At 35.0% G+C, this 20,269-nt stretch overlaps 2 protein-coding genes across 2 annotated transcripts in view; one reads left to right on the top strand and one right to left on the bottom strand.

The window, feature by feature from the left end:
- LOC128213657 (trifunctional enzyme subunit beta, mitochondrial-like) overlaps window positions 1-1,707 on the bottom strand; it is a 24,006-nt gene extending 22,299 nt beyond the window's left edge. Inside the window, exon 1 of the mRNA XM_052919655.1 lies at window positions 1,501-1,707. Within this exon, the coding sequence (XP_052775615.1) occupies window positions 1,501-1,555 (55 nt within the window). The 5' untranslated portion in view covers window positions 1,556-1,707. The remainder of the gene's footprint in view (window positions 1-1,500) is intronic.
- On the top strand, window positions 1,650-20,269 carry LOC128213656 (trifunctional enzyme subunit alpha, mitochondrial-like). The gene is made up of 21 exons (XM_052919654.1): window positions 1,650-1,859; window positions 3,704-3,754; window positions 4,098-4,165; window positions 4,552-4,685; window positions 5,041-5,179; window positions 5,788-5,907; window positions 6,593-6,695; window positions 7,126-7,195; window positions 7,687-7,742; window positions 9,427-9,545; window positions 9,804-9,860; window positions 10,915-11,024; window positions 13,393-13,563; window positions 14,165-14,300; window positions 14,604-14,690; window positions 14,909-14,996; window positions 16,350-16,471; window positions 16,880-17,075; window positions 17,495-17,603; window positions 18,054-18,144; window positions 18,829-20,269. The coding sequence occupies exons 1-21, from the start codon at window positions 1,796-1,798 to the stop codon at window positions 19,027-19,029; spliced, it is 2,292 nt and encodes a 763-aa protein (XP_052775614.1). The 5' UTR covers window positions 1,650-1,795; the 3' UTR covers window positions 19,030-20,269.

Genomic DNA, 20,269 nt, shown 5'->3' with positions numbered 1-20,269 from the left:
TTACGATGACATCATCTTAAAATTTGACATGTTATGTGACAAGGTAATTTCTCTTTACTGCATGCAGAAAACAAACGGGCATAACATATGTGCTTTGCCGTTTTCTTAAATATACAAGTGTATGTAATTGTGTTTTAATATTTGATGTGTAATCCATAAACGTGAATAAAATTAATTTGGCACAAAAAATCATTTTTGAATCACTTTATTTTTAAATAATACGTTTGCTGTTTCCACGACTGTAACAAGACCGTTCAATTCAAGTCGATCTCGGACATACATCAAACTCATATAATTATGTTTGGATTGGTGATACATTTTTGTAATTTGGATGTGTCAAATGTTCGTTATCTCGACTTTTTTCCCTAGGTCCAGACAAAGTAGACATAACGAGTTTCGACTCTATTAAAATATTCAACACACAGTACTGAATCCAGTTTATTTTTAATTTTATTAATCATCATTAAAGTGATCAACACCAGGGCTGTAGGGTTTTAGCCAGGTTTTAAAAGCAGAGGGTGCTGCCAAAGAGGGACAGGTACTGTGAAGGGAGAAAAGGGCACATTGTAGTGCCTGTGGAAAATTAATACATGAATTTCCATACTCTTTAGCTAAAATGCAAATAGTTGTCCTTTTGTAAACTGTTCTGACAACAGTCAACATTGGTGGAGATGAATTTGGGTCCACTCAGCCAAATATACCTTATCGGCCTGGTCCTTTCAGGCACAGTATCCAATTTCAGCCTAATTTTGTTTTATATTATTCTTATCATTAATATTATTATTACATTTATTACAGTATCAAAAATACCCAACATTTAAGCATTTTGTTGATCTTAATGTCAAGATCGATTCTATATGACATTTGGGACTAATAACAAATCCTACTCCCAGATCATGACATCGATCTTATATAGAATTTTTACCGATATCGGTGAGAGACTGAGAAAGATTGAAAAATGATACATATTTAAAGATTTCTTTACTGGCGTTTAGAATTGAATGGAACCTGTCACTTTAATGTTATTAGGCAATTTAATATTAGTTTTTATGAATTTAAAAACATCATTAATATCATGGTCCATGTTAATATCCTCTAAAAAATTAAATTACCAAAGGTGTTTCTGTGCTTACTTTGAACACAGATACAGTGCCAGTGGATAGAAAAACAGCTGATCATCTTTGAAATTTCAGCTTAAATAAATTAAGATTTTAAAAAGTTATCATAAATGTTTGTTTTCCTATGAAAAAACTTCTACCCAAAGCAAATAGTTTTATCTTTGACCCTAAATTGTTGAAAAGTGAGGTGCTAAGCCCGTTCGTTACACTTCATAACCTTTTATGACAGAACTATATTTCGTGAACAACGAGTTCACAAAATATAACGTTAAAATACAGCAGTAAAACGACCTTTCCTTTGACTATAACTAAAATATATGATAAATTACATCTTTGACTAATTAGTATTTATTTATTTATTGAATGAAATGCTATACTTTACCGGTTTTGAGCTGTATTTTGAGAGCAACTCGCGACAAGTTTGACAACGACGCCATCTTGATTTTTCTGTCGCCGAATGAAGTCACGTGACCTTGAAATTATTTCGCTCAGACTCTTTTTTAAACGTTCAGGCAGCGTTGAAAACAATTGCATTCACTTTTTCTTGCAAGTATATTGCAGAAAATCTTTAGTTTTTGAGCTGACAAGACGTCTTATTTTGATATTTGCCTGTTATCTCAGTCCGAGATCTGCGTTGTTACACGCGAACTTACGAGAAGTCAAAGTACCGGCTGAAGATGGCAGGGCGAATTCTAGGTGTTGTAAGACAAGCAGCGAGAGCTCAGTGTAATTTTAGTGCATGTAAGTGTCGTATTTTGGAAGTTTTTTGTCTTTTACAAACATTTTATTCGTATGTTTCATCAATTTTAATGTATAATTGCAGTTTAGTGTACATCGCGAAAATGTATGATTCCTGTCTTGACAGCAATTGGAATATTATTCAGCGTCGATTATCATAGGCATATTTCGAAAGGATCTCTGCTGCTACAATGGCATATTTTATTCATACGAAGATAAAATTTCATAAGATTGATATAAAAAAAAGTCACTAACAGTGACATTTAACCTATTAAAAGTCCAGGGAAAATCGTGTATAAATTATGTGAATATTTACACATGATTTTTAAATACAGCACTTTGCTAGATTTGTTTACAGGGGGTGCTTACATTTTCAATTATGTGATCGGCAATGCAAAAAAACATGCTGTTAACAGGCTGTTGGGCTAGCCCTTTAGGCATACATGTGATAACGTCCCGGACGTCCGGGATTGTCCCGGAAATCGTATCTCTGTCACGGAGTCACGGAGGGTGCATGTTTGTCCCGGAAAGTCATAAAAAAAAAAACGAAAAAAAAAATCTCGGAATCGGAATCGATTATCTTAATTTTACCATTGTAAGTCAGCTATTTTGCCTGTCCGGGACACTGGTCGTAAAACACAGGACATGTTGACACTAATCCGTTAATTGGTACGTGTGTCGTCGAGGTCATCGTCAATCACCCGATAATTGATCTATCGGCCTATTGTTGTGCTTAACGAGTGGGGGAGGGTTCTTGTATACTAATTCATTGTTTTCATATGGATTTGTTTGGTCTTATGAATGATAGCTTTTAATTGATGAATTGATATTTTTCACACATTTTACCAACAAACGAGCATGAAGGTAAGTTCAAAGAAAGTGACAAAATGAGTAAAAAAAACAAAATTAAAACACGGAAAACAAGGAATTTTAGTGTTTTGACCGTTTCCGAACTATCGTGTGTATTTTTATGTATTTTTACGCCGAAATAAAACTGACGATATGGGGTTTACAGACGGTTATATAGAGTGCTTTAATCACGTGACCATGGTAAGTCACGTGATCGCTTTATACAGCTGATTGTTGACACGTCTCTATCAAAATTATATGCATCTCCAAACGGAAAAAAGCTCATCGACTTAAAAATCTTCTTTATCGTCTGGAAAATATTGTGTGTCATTAATTGCAAACGTTTTAAATGTGATGAAAAAATAAATATTTCGTAACGCATGTTCTCAAAAGCGCGGGAAAACAGGTGCCCGTATAGTTGTTTATTTCCTGTTTTGATGAAACCGAAAGTAGACTGCATATCCTCCTGGTTAGCACTTCATTTAAAGCCTGGGAAAATATCTGGTGGTTTTATTTTTTCAAGAAAATGCAGAAAAAAAAACAACCATGTCAGGTAAAAAATACGTCTTGACAGTCAAAATAGGTACATTTTCCCGACGTTAAAAACGACTAAAATAGCCCCAGATATGCTATGGAATGCACCACAGACGTTCCCCATTTAAAAAAATTTCCGGGGGGGTATGCCCCCGAACCCCCCTAGTGTGCGTTGACATTACGACGAGTGTCCCAGAATCGACCCAAGATATTATCACATGTATGCTTTAGGGATATTGGTGAATGTCAACTTTTGAAATGAGAGGTTCTGGATTCAATTTTCTAGTTTAGCAATGAAACAGTATTGGCAAGAAATGGTGTCAGTAAATGCCTTGGCTTAAAGTTCACGATTTGGAAACCATATCTATAAATGAAGCATTGTAGTTACTGCTAAAATAGGCAGGTTTTGGGATTCAAATCCTTAGATGATTAAATTACTTTACAACAATATAATTTCATTTCAGGTGGAAATGGGTTTAAAAACTACTTTTCGACAACGTCAAGAATGGATTATGGTGATTTTTCAGCTCTTTATTTCAATTTAAGTTAAACTTTATTACACATTTACATGATTTACATTTAGTTCAAAAGCTCACATCAGCTTACTTTGTATTGTTTTTATGTTGAGAAGTCAAAAAAATTTAATGTGTCTTATCCTATCTTATCTTACAATTGATAACAATAAAGTGAAAGGTTCAATAACTTTTGTTATTGAAGTTAAGCAACTCCAGTCATGTTTTCAGGCATGACATTCTTTACCAAAGCTTAAATTCTAAAACTTGAACTTTCTGTAACAATCAGGCAGTAACTCAAGTACACACCCAAATACTGTAAAACTTATACCTCTTCTCCTTCCAGGAAAGTACATGACCTGTTCAGTGAATGATGGTATTGCTGTTGTCAAGTTTGATGAGAAGGAAAGCAAGGTAGGTTTAGTCTCTACGCATAACCAACACGTTTTGAAAAGAAGTGCATGTGAGTTGATTTAGTGGTATACATGTCTGCTTTTCTGTGAAGAGGTTCTTGATTCAAGCTTTACTTGGGGCAATTTCTCACCATTCTCTCAAAATGGACATCTTTTCTAGGTTCTACCCAGAAATAAACAACATGGAAACAAACTTCAGCGTCATTTAAATTGTTATCAGCTTATTACTGTATTCACTACCCAGCAAAAATAGATTAGTATAAACTAACAAAATTTCTATGATGTTATTTGGGGGCATTTTAATAAGCTTATAAAAAAGCACTTGAAACATGTCATATATTTCCAGGATTATTTTTTTTCCAGATGGTAAATTATTTATAATTTCAGGTCAATGTGCTGAACAGGGGTTCCATGGCTGAATTTGAGGAAGTGTTTGCGGAAGTCACAAGAAACCCTGATGTCAAGGGCATTGTTCTCATCTCCGGGAAACCCGGCTGCTTCATAGCAGGGGCTGACATCAAGTATGTACAGGTTATCAATTGGTTATACATTATAAGCCCTAAGGGTTTGACAAACTGGTTATTGTTTAACATATCATGCTCACAATGCAGGACTTTGGCAAATGTTTCAATTTTTTGACAATCTTCAGAGCATATTTTTTATGTTTGTCTGTTTTATTTAAAGATCCTAAATGTAGATGTTTTTCCTAAAAAATGACGAAAAGTTTCTACGGATGTTAATTTATTTAAAGAAGTATTATCTGTGTACAGTATATAATTAACAGTTAATGTCGTTTTCTCAAAGTAAGGAGAATAACTGATGCAATGACACAGTTTGCTTGATGTTTGTTTGAAAACAGAAAGTTCCACTTTGCAGCATGATATCTGCATGCAAGTCAGCATCAGAAGTGCAGGAACTATCGAGGAATGGACAAGACCAGTTCAACAGACTTGAGGGCTTGAAGATACCCGTTGTGGCTGCTATAAATGGACAATGTCTTGGTGGAGGCCTGGAGGTGAATATATCTTGGTTTTTTTTAGTGCTCATAGTGAGCTATTCCCATACCCTCTCATGTGAGCGAAGAAGGCCATCATGACCCCCTTGTTTATTTTATCCTTCAAACAGAGTTTCCTAGGAGTTTTTTGTTTTTATTTTGTTATTTGAATTTTATATACATAATGAAATGTTTTCCAAAATATTAAACAAGTGTTATGATTTTCTGTTTATATTTCAAGCTTAATAATGAATAATGGCATTGAATTATATGGGGAAAACTTGCAGAAGAGTTCTTTACTTAAGCCTTTCCTTAATTGCTAAATTTGCGAATGAGTGAGGCACCTTCATAAATATATATAATAATACTGGTATATTATGATATTATAGGAACCAAAAGACACTTGCTAAGACAATTCACTCAAAGAAATATTGTCCTTTCTGTTCTATGTATTAAGTATTATGATCAACGAAGAAAAATACATTGATTCATATGTATAATGTACGACTTTTTGTTGTATCACGCAATTTCAACCAGCACTTGCTCTGCATTCTGATTAATTTTTGCGTACTTGTTTTGGTACCACGCATTCACTGGGGCTGGATATTTCATATGTCTTTCTTCTGCAGACTGCCCTGACGTGTCACTACCGTATTGCTGTCAACAACAAAAAGACGCGGCTGTCAGCACCTGAAGTGATGTTAGGACTGTTGCCAGGTGCCGGCGGAACACAACGCCTCCTTAAACTGGTATGTTTATGGAAATGTGGCGGAAGAATGCTTGCCATTACATTGAGACTATGAAAACAGTGGACAAAATCATAAAAAATCATCAGCTTTGCGCTGGAACATTGTTAGGAATTTTCAGTGTCTGAATTTTACACAAAGCCAGTTGGGTTTGTTGCATTTTTAGCTTGTCTGTTTTTTCAAGGAGAAAAACCTGGCAATTGTGACAGCCTTCAAGGCTTTGGCGTCTGAATGAAACTTGGTACACATGCTGTGCGAGACAATGTCTACATGTATAGCAAGACCCATAATTCTGACTTCTTTAATTGTTGAGTTATGCCTGTTTTCATAAAAAAGTAACAATAGTTGGCATTTATTTTATCTCATGGCTTTCTTGTTAAATCAAGTAATAATGTTAGAAATTTAGTTTGTTGATTGAATTACTGTAAGAAAGACAACTGTTTCATTGGAAATCTAGGTATAACATGTGTGGATTGTTTAATTAATTTTCTCATCAAGTTAGTTAATATTCAATGCTGAACAGTCAGTATGTTTAATGGAATATTTCTTGGTGTGAATAATTTATTATTTAACTTAATTGGTAAAATTAATTTCCAATGATGGAGTGAAAAATTGAATATAAATGTAAATTTACATTGTTCATGTTTTTTTTCTTCAAATCATTAATACATGTTGGTTTTATTTACAGCTTCCATTCCAAACAGCCATGCCAATGATGTTGACAGGAAAAGCCTATGATGCCAAAAAAGCAAAGAAGATCGGCCTTGTGGACAAAGTTGTTGAACCCATTGGTACGTGTGTAAAACAGATAACTGTAAGGAATTATTTTCTATGTGTTTTCTTGAATGTGAGCACATGTGTAGCAAGCTCCATCACTCTGGCAACAATAGTTGTTGAGTAGTGTCCCTTTGATTGACTGAGAAGTCCTCAAGAGTGTTGGCATCCTTTTACAGTTGTTTAATATTCTAATGTTGATAAAATGGGTAAATGGATTGAAGATTATTTTGAAAGTCTAATTTTATGGAAAAAGACTGCATATACTTATGATAAAATATACTTCATCACATAAAATATACTTAATCATAATTCACCTTTTTTATTGTGAATATTTGACTCTTATCTAAACCAGGTACACTAAAAGAATGTTTTTTGTATTTGATGCAATATTCTTTATTACAATTCTCTTTGTTAATGTGAATATTTGTCTCTTATCTAACTCAGGTATCGGTCTGAAGTCAGCAGAGGAGAACACAATGGATGAACTGGAGCGAGTTGCTGTCCTCACAGCCAAGTAAGACTTTATATTACATCAAATCAGCAGGGTAATACACGGAGATGCAATTTGTGATTTTTTCTTATTTTGGGAAGGGACATTCTGGGGCGGACAGTGTCCTAAAGTCCTAAAAATAGTGCTAGAAATTAGAAGTTTCCAAGAGGTAACTATGGAGTTCTGGAAAAATTGCATGACTCAAGAGTCAGAATGGTAGGTTCCCATAAATGGGTCAAGTTGTATAGAGAACATTATTTTTATTTGATATATTTTAACATTGTGGTATGAAACAAAAAACCAACACCACAATTTGGTCTTCAAAAGTCTTCATTTAAATAACTACTATTATCATTACTTTATTTCTGATTAAATCATCATGTACAAACAAACTTTGGGAATAACAAAAAAAAATGAGGCCAGTAAGACTAATCGTTATGCTAAGAGTTTAAAAACATCAGTAAGTTACAAACACAGATTAGGTAAACACTTGACATGTGACAATTCTTTTACAGGGGATTGGCCAACGGAACTATAAAGAAGCCAGCCAGAGGGAAGAAAGGGATGAATAGTAAGATGTCTGGTTATGCCCCCACAAAGTGGCGGCATATAGGGTTGCCCTTGTCCGTACGTACGTCTGTCTGTCTGTACGTACGTACGTCCCGAAGATTGTTTCCTATCTAATTCTTGAAAACCGTTTGTCCAATCCTCACCAAACTTTAAACACATGTTTGTGACCATAATATCTTGATCAAGTTCGATAGTCATGGAAATCACTTTAGTCAATTAGGAGTAACGGCCCTTTTTTGCCAAAAATACTTCAAAAATATATGTTTCCAATCTAATTCTTGAAAACTGTTTGTCCAATCCTCACCAAACTTTAAACACATGTTTGTGACCATAATATCTTGATCAAGTTCGATAGTCATGGAAATCGCTTTAGTCATTTAGGAGTTATGGCCCTTTTCTGCCAAAAATACTTCAAAAATATATGTTTCCAATCTAATTCTTGAAAAGTATGTGTCCAATGTGGATCCAACAAGTTTTTTTCTGCCTGAATGGCGCCATATAACCTATACAGTCTTGCGATGCCCTAAAACCCAACTCAACTCAACTTATCCTATATGTGCAGATTATCCTGAATAATCATTATGGCTTATTTTCTGTGACAAAAAATCGAAGTGGGGGCATCCGTGTCCTATGGACACATTTCTAGTTTTATTAGCTTTCCTGGACAAAGGATTATACGATGGGGCTGTGTAAATAATTGCTTCTGAACACAATGCAGTCTTGAGTTTAAACCCCATTAAAAAAAAAAAAAGATGAAAATCTAGCAAATAATTTATTGGCCTAAATGTGGGTTCAGTACATTGCCTATTACTAATATGTACATGCTTTGTATAAATAATTACCAAAAGAGTAATGCCATAACGTGCAAAGGCCCTTATGGTGCTCTTTTGATCAATCAACCATAAAAAAGTTCAAATTAGAGGGTAACCTTTGCATTGACTTATGAAACATAAGGCGTCGGTGGTGAGTCCTGGTTGTTCTGTGACGACTTGTGAGAGCATAGATGTGTGCCTAGGGAATGGTAGGCACTGTGCACTTATGAAAGAAAGTTCTGAAATAGAGGATGAGAGTTGTATAGTGCTTAGGTGTCCACCTGCCTATCAAGAGGTCATGGGCTTGAGCCAAAGCATCTTTTTGCCTTTCAAAATGGACACCAAACTGTACCCATGAAATAAACTCAAGAATGATTCTTATTGGCTGATAGCCATCATCACCATCAAGCTTAAATATTAAAAACTAAAATATAGAATTGTTTATTGTTAGTGAGTTGGTATTATATAAAGAATATCATGATGGAAGAAATCGGTATTGAAACTATCCAATGAACTACTATACATTATCATGTATGTGTTAAGTTATCATACAGTTTGAAAAAGTCTGCATTTACAGTAACAAATGTGCAATGGTCAATAGGTTATGTGATAACAAAACTTATGCTTTCGAAAAGTAGTCTTGAAAAAGTCTTTTTTAAGGTTAATAAAAACAAAAATATTTGGTTCAGGTTAACTATATATATTTATTTTTTATGCGTGTGTTTTAATATGTAGTTAAAACCACAAAGCTTTATACAGAAGATTACTTGAACACCAATTACCCAATGATGAATTACAATCTCATATAACGCCTAAGCTAAGAACTTTCAAATTTTGAATCATTGATGCCTAATTTTGTGTCTCTATTTGCAGAGTATGTTGACATGTTTGCAAGCTCAAGATTTGGTGACATTTTCTGGGAGAAGGGAGTTAAAGCCCCTGTCATTAAGCTTACCAAGGGAAAATACCCAGCACCCCTCAGAATTATTGAGGTAAAACTATTATCACCATATGATGTAAAACTACTCATACCATGTTTTATGATTTTTGTTTAAACAACATCCACTTATTAAACTGCGGTGAATACATAGAACATGTTTAAAACTGCAGCATGTCAGTATGTCGAGCCTCACTTTTAATGTTTTGACAATTCTGATGGAGAAACTGAGTTTGTATATATATAGAAAGATTAGAAAAAATCATTACCATGCTGTGTTCTTATACTTCACTGTTGTATGATTACTCTCCAGGTAGCCAAGAAAGGAGCCAGGGAAGGAGCTAAGGCCGGCTATGAGGCAGAGGCCAAGGTGAGTTTTTGAGGGCAGATATTCTTGTCCTATAACAATATTTCATCAGGAAAACTTTACTTAATTATTGTTTATCACTTTTAAGACAAGTTTTAATTTACGCCAGTTTTGAATGGCAACTGATAAAATATCATTGTTTTAATTTGGTAGTGAACAAGTTGACTTTGTAAATGATCTAGGAATAAATTAGAGAAGTTGAATAATTTATTTAGTTCAAGATATATATTTAATTTCCTTGCTTATCTTTTATGGACAAATCTGAAATGCATTTTGCTGGCATCAGGTATACTCTTTACATGTACGTTAAAATGGCCTAGTTGTTAGCGTTTGGGACTCTGAATCAGAGGGTCCTGGGTTTGATCCCAGCTCATAGCTTCTATGGAGATAGCATTGGTTAAATTCCAGGAAAAGTGGATTCATAATCACATGTCAGGGCTTTTTCTGTAGTAGCCATGGGTCCGACTATCAGACCCATTCCTAAAGCATAATATATTAAAGATATTTTTCCCATTCTTCAGGAAAAAAATCCCAATCTAAAGTAAAAAAAAATTTTTTTCATAAATGACTTTCTACCTGTACTGGTTCATTCAACATCATTATGCATTATGTGATGTAAACTTTTGGGGGTAATTGAATTCAAAAATCGTTGATTTTCATCACATTCAGAGATCGGTATGAAATATTATCTGTCATGATTTATGGAAATTGATATTTACACCCCAAGGAATGATATATCAGCCATTTCAGGTCTTTTGAAGGGAAAAGAAATTAATATTTTATAATTTCCTCCTTGGCAGGAGACTGATACCATTTCTCAATTTCCTCATATTTCATGATGCAAGTTTTCCCAAAATGTCTAGGGTCTGTTTCCCAAAATGGGCAGAAAAAGCCCTGCATGAACATAACAGATTTTACAAACTGTACATATGTTCATCACTAGAAAGCTCTACAGAGCTTATGTTACAAGTTCTAGATTGTCAATGATCATTGCGACGTAAATTTTAAAAAAAACAACGTTATAATCTTAATCTAAAATCCATTTATCTTTCTACAGGCGTTTGGTGATCTGGCTATGACTACAGAAAGCAAGGCTTTGATTGGACTGTACCATGGTCAGACAGCCCTTAAGAAAAACAAGTTTGGAAAACCAGAGAAACCAGTCAAGTAGGTTTCTACTGGTCATTATACCCCCACAAACGAAGTTTGAGGGGGTATATAGGAGTGAGCTTGTCGGTCGGTCGGTCGGTTTTCATGGTTTCCGGACGATAACTCATGAAAGGCTAGACAGATTAGAAAAAAATTTGGTACACAGGTGTAACATCATAAGATACAGGTCAAGTTTGATATTGGGGCTGGTGGGGCCAAGGTCAAGGTCACTGTTACTAAAAATAGAAAAACGGTTTCCGGACGATAACTCATGAAAGGCTTGACAGATTTGAAAAAATTTTGGTACACAGGTGTAACATCAGAAGATACAGGTCAAGTTCGATATTGGGGCTGGTTGGGCCAAGGTCAAGGTCACTATTACTAAAAAAAGAAAAACGGTTTCCGGACGATAACTCATGAAAGGCTAGACGGATTTGAACAATTTTTGGTACACAGGTGTAACATCAGAAGATACAGATCAAGTTAATGAGCTTGTCGGTCGGTCGGTCGGTCGGTTTTCATGGTTTCCGTACGATAACTCATGAAAGGCTAGACAGATTTAAAAAAAAATTGGTACACAGGTGTAACATCAGAAAATACAGGCCAAGTTCGATATTGGGGCTGGTGGGGCCAAGGTCAAGGTCACTGTTACTAAAAATAGAAAAACGGTTTCCGGACGATGACTCATGAAAGGCTTGACAGATTTGAAAAAAAATTTTGGTACACAGGTGTAACATCAGCAGATACAGGTCAAGTTCAATATTGGGGCTGGTGGGGCCAAGGTCAAGGTCACTGTTACTAAAAAAAGAAAAACGGTTTCCGGACGTTAACTCATGAAAGGTTAAACGGATTTGAACAATTTTTGGTACACAGGTGTAACATCAGAAGATACAGATCAAGTTCGATATTGGGACTGGTGGGGTCAAGGTCACTGTTACTAAAAATAGAAAAATGGTTTCCGGACGATAACTCATGAAAGGCTTGACAGAATTGAACATTTTTTGGTACACAGGTGTAACATCAGAACATACAGGTCAAGTTCGATATTGGGGCTGGTGGGGCCAAGGTCAAGGTCACTGTAACTAAAAATAGAAAAATGGTTTCTGCTTCATAACTTTAATTGGGCTGAGATATTGTGATGAAACTTGCTGTATAGGCAGCCTCTGGGAAGACAATGCTTGTGATTGAAAATGGGGTCAGTGGAGTAAAGGCTTTTGTGCACTGTTACGAAAATAGAAAAACGTTTTCCGGACAAACAATACATGCATGATAAAAGAAGATGCAGTGTGCAGTAACCTTGGAGTTATGGCCTCTTTTCAAAGGAATGGTTTGTCATTCCTGTGTCCAGGCGGCATTTGGGGGTATTCGTCACTCCTGTGACAGCTCTAGTTGCCAAGTACTTTTATGTTACTGTTTGTGTATACTGCCTCCATGTTTTTTTAGCTCACCAGAGCAGGAAGTACTCAAGGTGAGCTGTTGTGATAAGTCTTTGTCAGTCGTCCATCCATCCGTCTGTCAACAATTGCTTAAAAAACATCTCCTCTGAAACTACATGGCCAAATTCAATGAAACTTCACAGGGAGCTTTCTTTATGAGTGTCCCTTTACAAAAATACAACAAGGGGTCACGATTGATTAACAACATCAACAAAATGGCCAACTTCCTATTTTGCTTTAGAAAAACATCGCCTCTAAAACTACCAGTCCAAATTCAATTGAACTTTCCAGGAAGCTTCCTTTGGAGACCCTCTACAAAAATACAATAAGGGGTCACACTTGATCAACAATAATAACAACAAAATGGCCGACTTCCTGTTTTGCTTTAAAAAAAACATCTCCTGAAACTACCTGATCTAATTCACTGAAACTTTAAAGGAAGCCACATTGCATGACCCACCACAAAAATACAACAAAGCATTGAGATTGATCAACAACAGCAACAAAATGGCCAACTTAATGTTTTGCTTTAAACAAATCTCTGAAACAACCAGGCCATATTCAATGAAACTTTACAGGTAGCTTCATTGCATGACCCTTTACAAATATGAAGCAAGGCATCGGCATCAGTAAAGATATGTTTAAATTGCAACATTTTAATTAATGCTTTATCACAGAGTTGTGGCCCTTTGCTTAGGTGAGCGTTTTAGGGCCATCATGGCCCTCTTGTCTATTATTGTACACACTATTTCATATAGATAAGTTTATGCTGTCAAAGAAGAATTTACAGAAAATCATTTATGTATAATTATATAAACATTCAAATTAAGAAAATCGTTCTGGTTTCATGCCTTACAAATAAAAGGAAATCACCTAAGACACCAATTATAAGCCTAAGTTCAAGTGCTTCTTTGTCAGTCAGAACGCAATCATATGTGCATACCTTTCAGGACCCTTGGTATGCTCGGAGCAGGTCTGATGGGGGCGGGGATAGCCCAGGTGTCCATTACCAACGGCATAGAGGTCATTCTCAAGGACATCACGGAGAAAGGGCTGGCACGTGGGGAAGAACAAATCACAGCTAACCTAGACAAAATGGTGAAACGGAAGAAGCTCACCAGGTAACTGTCCAAGATGACTTATAATAATAATAACTAATAATATAATAACTTATCAGCTGTTTAAGATTTCAAATTAAAACTTTCAAAACTTCTTCACAGTAATGGTATGCTTTTTTGTGACAGGTTATGAAAGTTGAAATGTATGCTTAAATATTGTTAGAGTTATGGCCCTTTGTATACTTTTAAATTATGGCAATTTAAATGGTTTAGTTAATAACTGAATTTCACGGAAGCAACATTAGAGGTGTTCTTCCAGCTATTTAGGAAAAGGACCCTGTTCAAAATCCAGAAAAAATATGATTTTCTCGTCATTGCAAAGTTACTTCCGTAACTTCATGAAGCTTTTGTTTTTATATTCTTAAAAATGGCAGACAAAATGAAATTTATGTTTTGTTAATTGTGGTTCAATTATGCTTATGGTTTGGTGAACATGTTCACCAATAGATTTTGGTTGCTGGACACATCCACTGTATTATTAACATTTTCAAACTGATTTCCTACTTTCAAACATTATTTAAAAAACATAACGAGTGTGCATATATTATAAAAGTGGAAACATCATGTTCAATACTTATATTATTATTACATTTATGTTTCACAGTTTTGAGAAGGACAAAGTGATGACGCTCCTTGACCCTACAACATCGTACGAGCATTTCAACCGGTGTGATTTGATTGTGGAGGCAGTATTTGAAGATCTAAACATCAAACACAGGGTCGTAAAGGAGGTCGAACAGGTATACTTGTCCCCAATACTACATTATTTTTTTCCCCGAAGAAAAAATGTGCTAACAGTTTTCATTTCATATTGAAAGTAATTGAAGAGCCTTGGCTTTCATTGCTAAAATGAATGTTGTTCCAATCTTTTTGATTGAAACTATGAATGGTTTTGCAATAGTCAACAGCGAGAAAGTGGCTATCAAGATTCTCAGTTAATAAAATTTATTAATAGGCCCAATTTCCTATTACCCTGGAATGATTTTAAGTTTAAATGAAGCCTTCTTACTACTGCATGTATTATCTGTACTAATGTATTTCAGAAAATCCCAGCGCACTGCATATTTGCGTCGAACACTTCAGCTCTGCCAATCACCAACATTGCCAAAGCCAGCATCAGGCCAGATAAAGTAAATGCGTTTCTTATAAAGATTTGTGATACTCATTAGGATTTAAGTTCTAATTTATCAGTAAAAATTGCTGGACAAATAATTCAATATTATCTCAAATGCTATATTGGCTACACTTTTAATGCTGTGAACTGCAAACACACAAACTATATTACCCTACCAAAACTTGTCTGTAGAAAATTAATTGTGTATGTATGTTCTTTCTTCTTTTTTTTCAGTTTATTGGAATGCACTACTTTTCACCTGTGGAGAAGATGCAGCTGTTAGAAATTATCACAACCGAGGAGACCTCACAGGACACTTGTGGTATGGAAATATGTTTTCTCTCTTTCGATGAAAAAGTGGAACTATTGACAAAGCCCTTGTGTCAGTGTCTGCAATTTGACCAGGTCTCCAAAGCTGTTTTAGATATTTACATGAATAACACAAGACATAATATAGCTCTTTAACAAGGCCTGTTAACCTGGCTTTACTTGACAGTCTTAAGTCAGGCAAAAACTATCAAATGGGCCGCAACTTGATAACGTTCTAAGATATTTACATGATGGTGTGTACTTATGTTACCAGTAAGAACATGCCAGGCCCATAACTTTGGATTCAATCATTTTCAAGTTACGCCCCTTGAAACCCTGAAAAAATCATGCAAAAATTCACATATTGGACATGCTCAATAAAGTTTAGGATATTATATGATGATGTGTACATTTATGTAATCAATGAGAATAAACAAGGCCCATAACTGTGGATTCAATAATTAATGAGTTATGCCCCTCATTTATCTGAAGAAAAAACACACAATTTGACAAACAAACCCCACCATGATCATGTTACCGGTACTCTTGTTTCAAATCCTTATTCACTGCCTATCCTTCTTTACAAATAGTACCATTGCTTATAGCTAAAAACATTGCCCTACTAACTCCATTGAATTTATAGTACACATGCTACCAATATCAATATGCATTTGAGTAGCAAGGTATATAAGTCTGGTTTAAATAAATCAGGACATACCAGTTAAGGGAATCCATGTTTTGCCTCTAGTACATGACTGTTGTAATTTGCAACCGATAAAAAGATAAACCAAACTATAATCAACCGCATGACCATAATGATTTTAAGACATGAAGCGAAAAAGAAAAAAAAGTAGTTATTGTCGCTGGGTTTCAATAGTGTCCAGGCTACTTACAAAAACATTTAATCTACTCATTTTGGGGCCAAACAGGCTACAGTCATCCATTAAAAAATGATGTCTTTTTCCTCTTTGAGAGTAAAAATCCCCCCATTACTATAAACACTTTCAAAAGGTGCTAAAATATGATAATCTCAAAACATTTCAGAACTTTATAGATACAATGAATATTATGTTTAATAGTGTGGAATTATTTTGACCATATGTAATAATCAGTAGAACTCTATCATTAATGGATGCTAGTTTTAACTTTGTCTGTTTTTCGAAGATTAAAAGTGAAGGTATTGTGATAGTCTTCGTGTGGTGATTGTTGTGTAAAATCCTAACCCTCACATATGTAGAGCATGACCCATAACTTTGGCTTAAATAATTGTAAAGTTATGGCCATTGTTTGACCAAAAAAGACAAGCAGTTGTGTTCACATTGTGGCGCTCTTGTTATCCTTTCTTCAACTATCCTCTATTTTACAGCTTCCGCTGTCCAGGTGGGTCTGCAGCAGGGTAAGATTGTGATCGTTGTGAAAGATGGGCCAGGATTCTACACCACCAGAATTCTGGGACCCACCCTGTCAGAGGCTGTCAGATGCCTACAGGTGGGATAATTAATTATTTGTATTTACTTTGCCTCAATCTTTTTATATAGAAACAAAAATAATCTTGTAAAGTTAAATTCGATAAATTGTACAGATTTTTTTCTGAACAAAATTGTTCATGATGGTTTACCAGATCATGCTTTGACTTGACCCATCAATGAAAGTTGCAATGGACTGATAATGGGTAATTGTGCAGAACATTTTTAACATGATCATTTTAGCTATACTTATTTTACTTGAATATGAGAAAAAAGTTCACATTTAAATGTTTACAATATGAGTTCTGTACAATTAGCTCATTTTTTCCAAATAGAGAAAGTATCAAGATGGTTAAGCATATACTAAGTAGTCTGAAAATTAGAGATACTTAGAAATGAAACACTTCACCTTTTCATTTCATTACTCCAGGAAGGCGTGTCCCCCAAGAAACTGGACTCGCTGTCAACAGGTTTCGGGTGGCCAGTGGGCGTGGCAACACTAGCTGATGAGGTCGGTATTGATGTGGCAGCACACGTGGCTGAGGATCTGGGCAAGGCGTTCGGAGAGAGGTTTTCTGGCGGTAACATCAATGTGCTGCAAGATATGGTTGCTGCTGGATATCTCGGTAAGTCATTGGGAATCTGGATTTAGGGTCATTGGGGGTTAAATTCATGTCGGGATATTTGCGCTTTGGAAACATAAATGTCCTGCTTGGTGTCTAAGTTTGGTTGTGTTTTTATGGGTTAAGAGTACTAATGTCCTCCCGATTTTGACCATTTTTGTCAGTATTCTTATTCTTCGATCAATTTTTATCTAGATCAGAACTCTGAAACTACTTGAAAAAAATTGATAGAATTTTAAAGTTTTGCCCCTTGCATAAATTGTAACTCTTGGACAATTATTTCTACAGTTCCCTCCCCTTGTTACTAAGCGTAGACATCAGTTTCCGATCAAAAACAAATCCTTTCAATCCTTCCTGTATAAAAGTGTGAACAAACTTGCACTGATGCCAAAATATTATATTGAAAGTATAATTTTATGCAGGCCACAAGGTGAATAAGGGTGTGTATGTGTGGGGAAACAAGAAGGAGAGACCCGAGAACCAGGGGGCCAAGGACATTCTGGAAAAATACAAGCTGGAACCTAAACCAGGGTATGTTATATGAGCTGAATATTAAGGGATTAGTGTCTGTCTTAGTTACCTCTGTTAGCCATTTTAACATGCAATATTATTTTAACTTGGAATATTACTTATTTTAAAACAGGGCTGGACATTTTTTACCTATAATAAGGCCCAAAATTAGGCGAATTCCCAAAAGCCAAAGATGATGAATATGTAGAAAATAAAGTATTGATTGATAAATAGAATAAAAGCCTTTTCTCTCTTTGATCATATTCTATTTTGTTTTCCTTTTTTCCCAGTCACTAAAATTTCCCTAAATTGAAAGGCTAGGTCTCATCAAGATTTTGCTGGAACAGCCTTCTAGAAGTTAGGATTTAATCTTCGTCGTGAAAATGCCTGGCTGTAGTTTTCATGAAAATGATAAAATAAAGTATGTTGATTTTGTGTACTTAAAATTGATAGAAGTGTTTGTCTTGATAGTAACACGGATGAAGACATACAGTACAGATTGGCTTCCCGATTCATCAACGAGGCTGTCATGTGTCTCCAGGAAGGAATTCTCCCAAACCCTGTATGTATACAACCCTGAATTGATGATAATGCTATACGTAGGTTTTGAATTGGAGGGTTATGGGAGGTCGTTTTTGGAAGCACCCTTCTGCCCTCATGGAGACCAGAATGTGCACTCTCCTGCCTTCAAAGAACTAAATGCTTAAGATGATCAAATATTTCTTTTGTTTTGATTACAGCTTGAAATATGATTATGAATTCAAACAAACTTTACACATTTAGTAGTTGAAACCTTATAGCTTTTCAAATAAGTACAATTCCTAACCTTTTTTTATGAAATTTGTAATGCTTTAATTATGAACTGCCAGATACCTTGTCATTCAGCACCCTGCCTAAACACCCTATATACATGTGCACAAGTTATTTGGTTGATAAGTTTGTAATATTAGCTCTCATTCCCATTTAAGAATTTAACAGCATTGTAAAATCTTGTTATGTCCAACAGATACGCCCCAGTATCATGAAATCATCAATTCATTATCTATGTCTAATAATCCCAGTTGAAGAAAGACATTTTTCAGATTAACATTTACCTCACCATTTAAATGATTTAACAAAAAACTACTTTTTAAACAAACGTTCATTTATAAAGAGACTCCCCTCTTAATTCAGACTTTCATTGAAGGTCAATTGCATTTAACATTAATTTAATTTGTCCATTCATTAAAACTTTTCCCTCTAACAGATGGAGGGAGACATGGGTGCCGTGTTTGGTCTGGGATTCCCACCATTCCTAGGAGGCCCCTTCCGTTACATTGACCTACACGGGGCCAGCCAGCTCGTCGACAAGATGAGGAAGTACGAGGAATGGTACGGTGTAGCCTTTACGCCTTGTCAGCTGCTGCTTGACCATGCTAAAGACTCCAGCAAGAAGTTCTATAAGTGATTTGTGTTGTTATATATTGAACTCCTTAAGTGTTAGGAATCTTTTAAGTTTGATTCATTGACATCTGAAAGTAGGATTTTTGAATTATGATTGTGGGAGAAATAATGATTAAAAATCATTATTGTTATCAGCAAAGCCTGTTGTTTTAAAGAAGGTCTTTGTAAAATGTTTAAATAAAATATATTTATGTATACAACACCAAAAACCCTGAGTCGTTTCATGGTATATTTGGCTCTTGTTTTGGGTTATAATACAATTATTTAATAGATAGTGAAATTTAACGAAAATATGGTGGACCAGGGATTATATGAATGCATCTGTGATCAAATTCTTTTTATTTATCCATTTATCTTATAGTGCTACATTGTAATTACTGGATCTATGACAGTTCTGTTATCGGAGATGATTTGCAACACATGCATGTTTAGATTTGTTAAGGAAGTTTTTGGTGTTTAAAAGTAATGCAGATAGATATATTAATATATGTGTTATGCTACCTTATTATGCAAAGAATAAGTGTGTCATATAAACTTGGTGCATAATATACATCATTGGGCCGATTGGTCAGAAATTTGTTAAAGTTAACAACAATGTTAAAATCATCTTTGTTAATTTTCAAATATTTTGAATGTATATCTGGAGTATTTCTAACAAGATTTTGGACAACTGTTTCAGCTGCACTTGTTTTATTTAAATATATCAGGTTATCAGTCACTTATTTCAGGTTTAAAAGTTAACAACGATGCCATAAATCAAGTTGTTAACTTTAACAAAGTTCTGAACAATCGGCCCAGTGTCTGTACGTCTTATAGAAGAATTTTACACTGAGCCCCAATTTCTCAAAACATCTTAATAAAACAGTAATATTTATGTTACATTCTCAAATCTCATGTCTGATTTATTACTTTAGCAATGTGCTTTAACTTGATTTTACAATACAAAATTATTTTAGTGGGAGTGCTTTAAATTAATGTCGTACAAAAAGTTTTTAACTTCTTGAAAAAGGAGAATATTTCACAATTTATACCAAAAATAGGGTGCTGAGCTTGAGTGAGAAATTGAGGGCAAGACCTCAACTGATGTGTTCTAGTTTCTGTGATTCAAGTATAACGTTCTCTTTTGTCTCATCTAAAACTGTGAGCATTATCTAGAGAATGATACATTATTGTTGCCTCTTTATTATATTACATTGTAAATAAAGCATTTATTATCAAGAATAAAATGATTTCTCAAAAGCCTT

Source organism: Mya arenaria, chromosome 13 (assembly GCF_026914265.1).
Source record: "Mya arenaria isolate MELC-2E11 chromosome 13, ASM2691426v1".
Classification (NCBI taxonomy): Eukaryota; Metazoa; Mollusca; class Bivalvia; order Myida; family Myidae; genus Mya; species Mya arenaria.
Note: the sequence above shows the minus strand (reverse complement) of the source record. Positions and strands in the feature narration are given on the sequence as shown.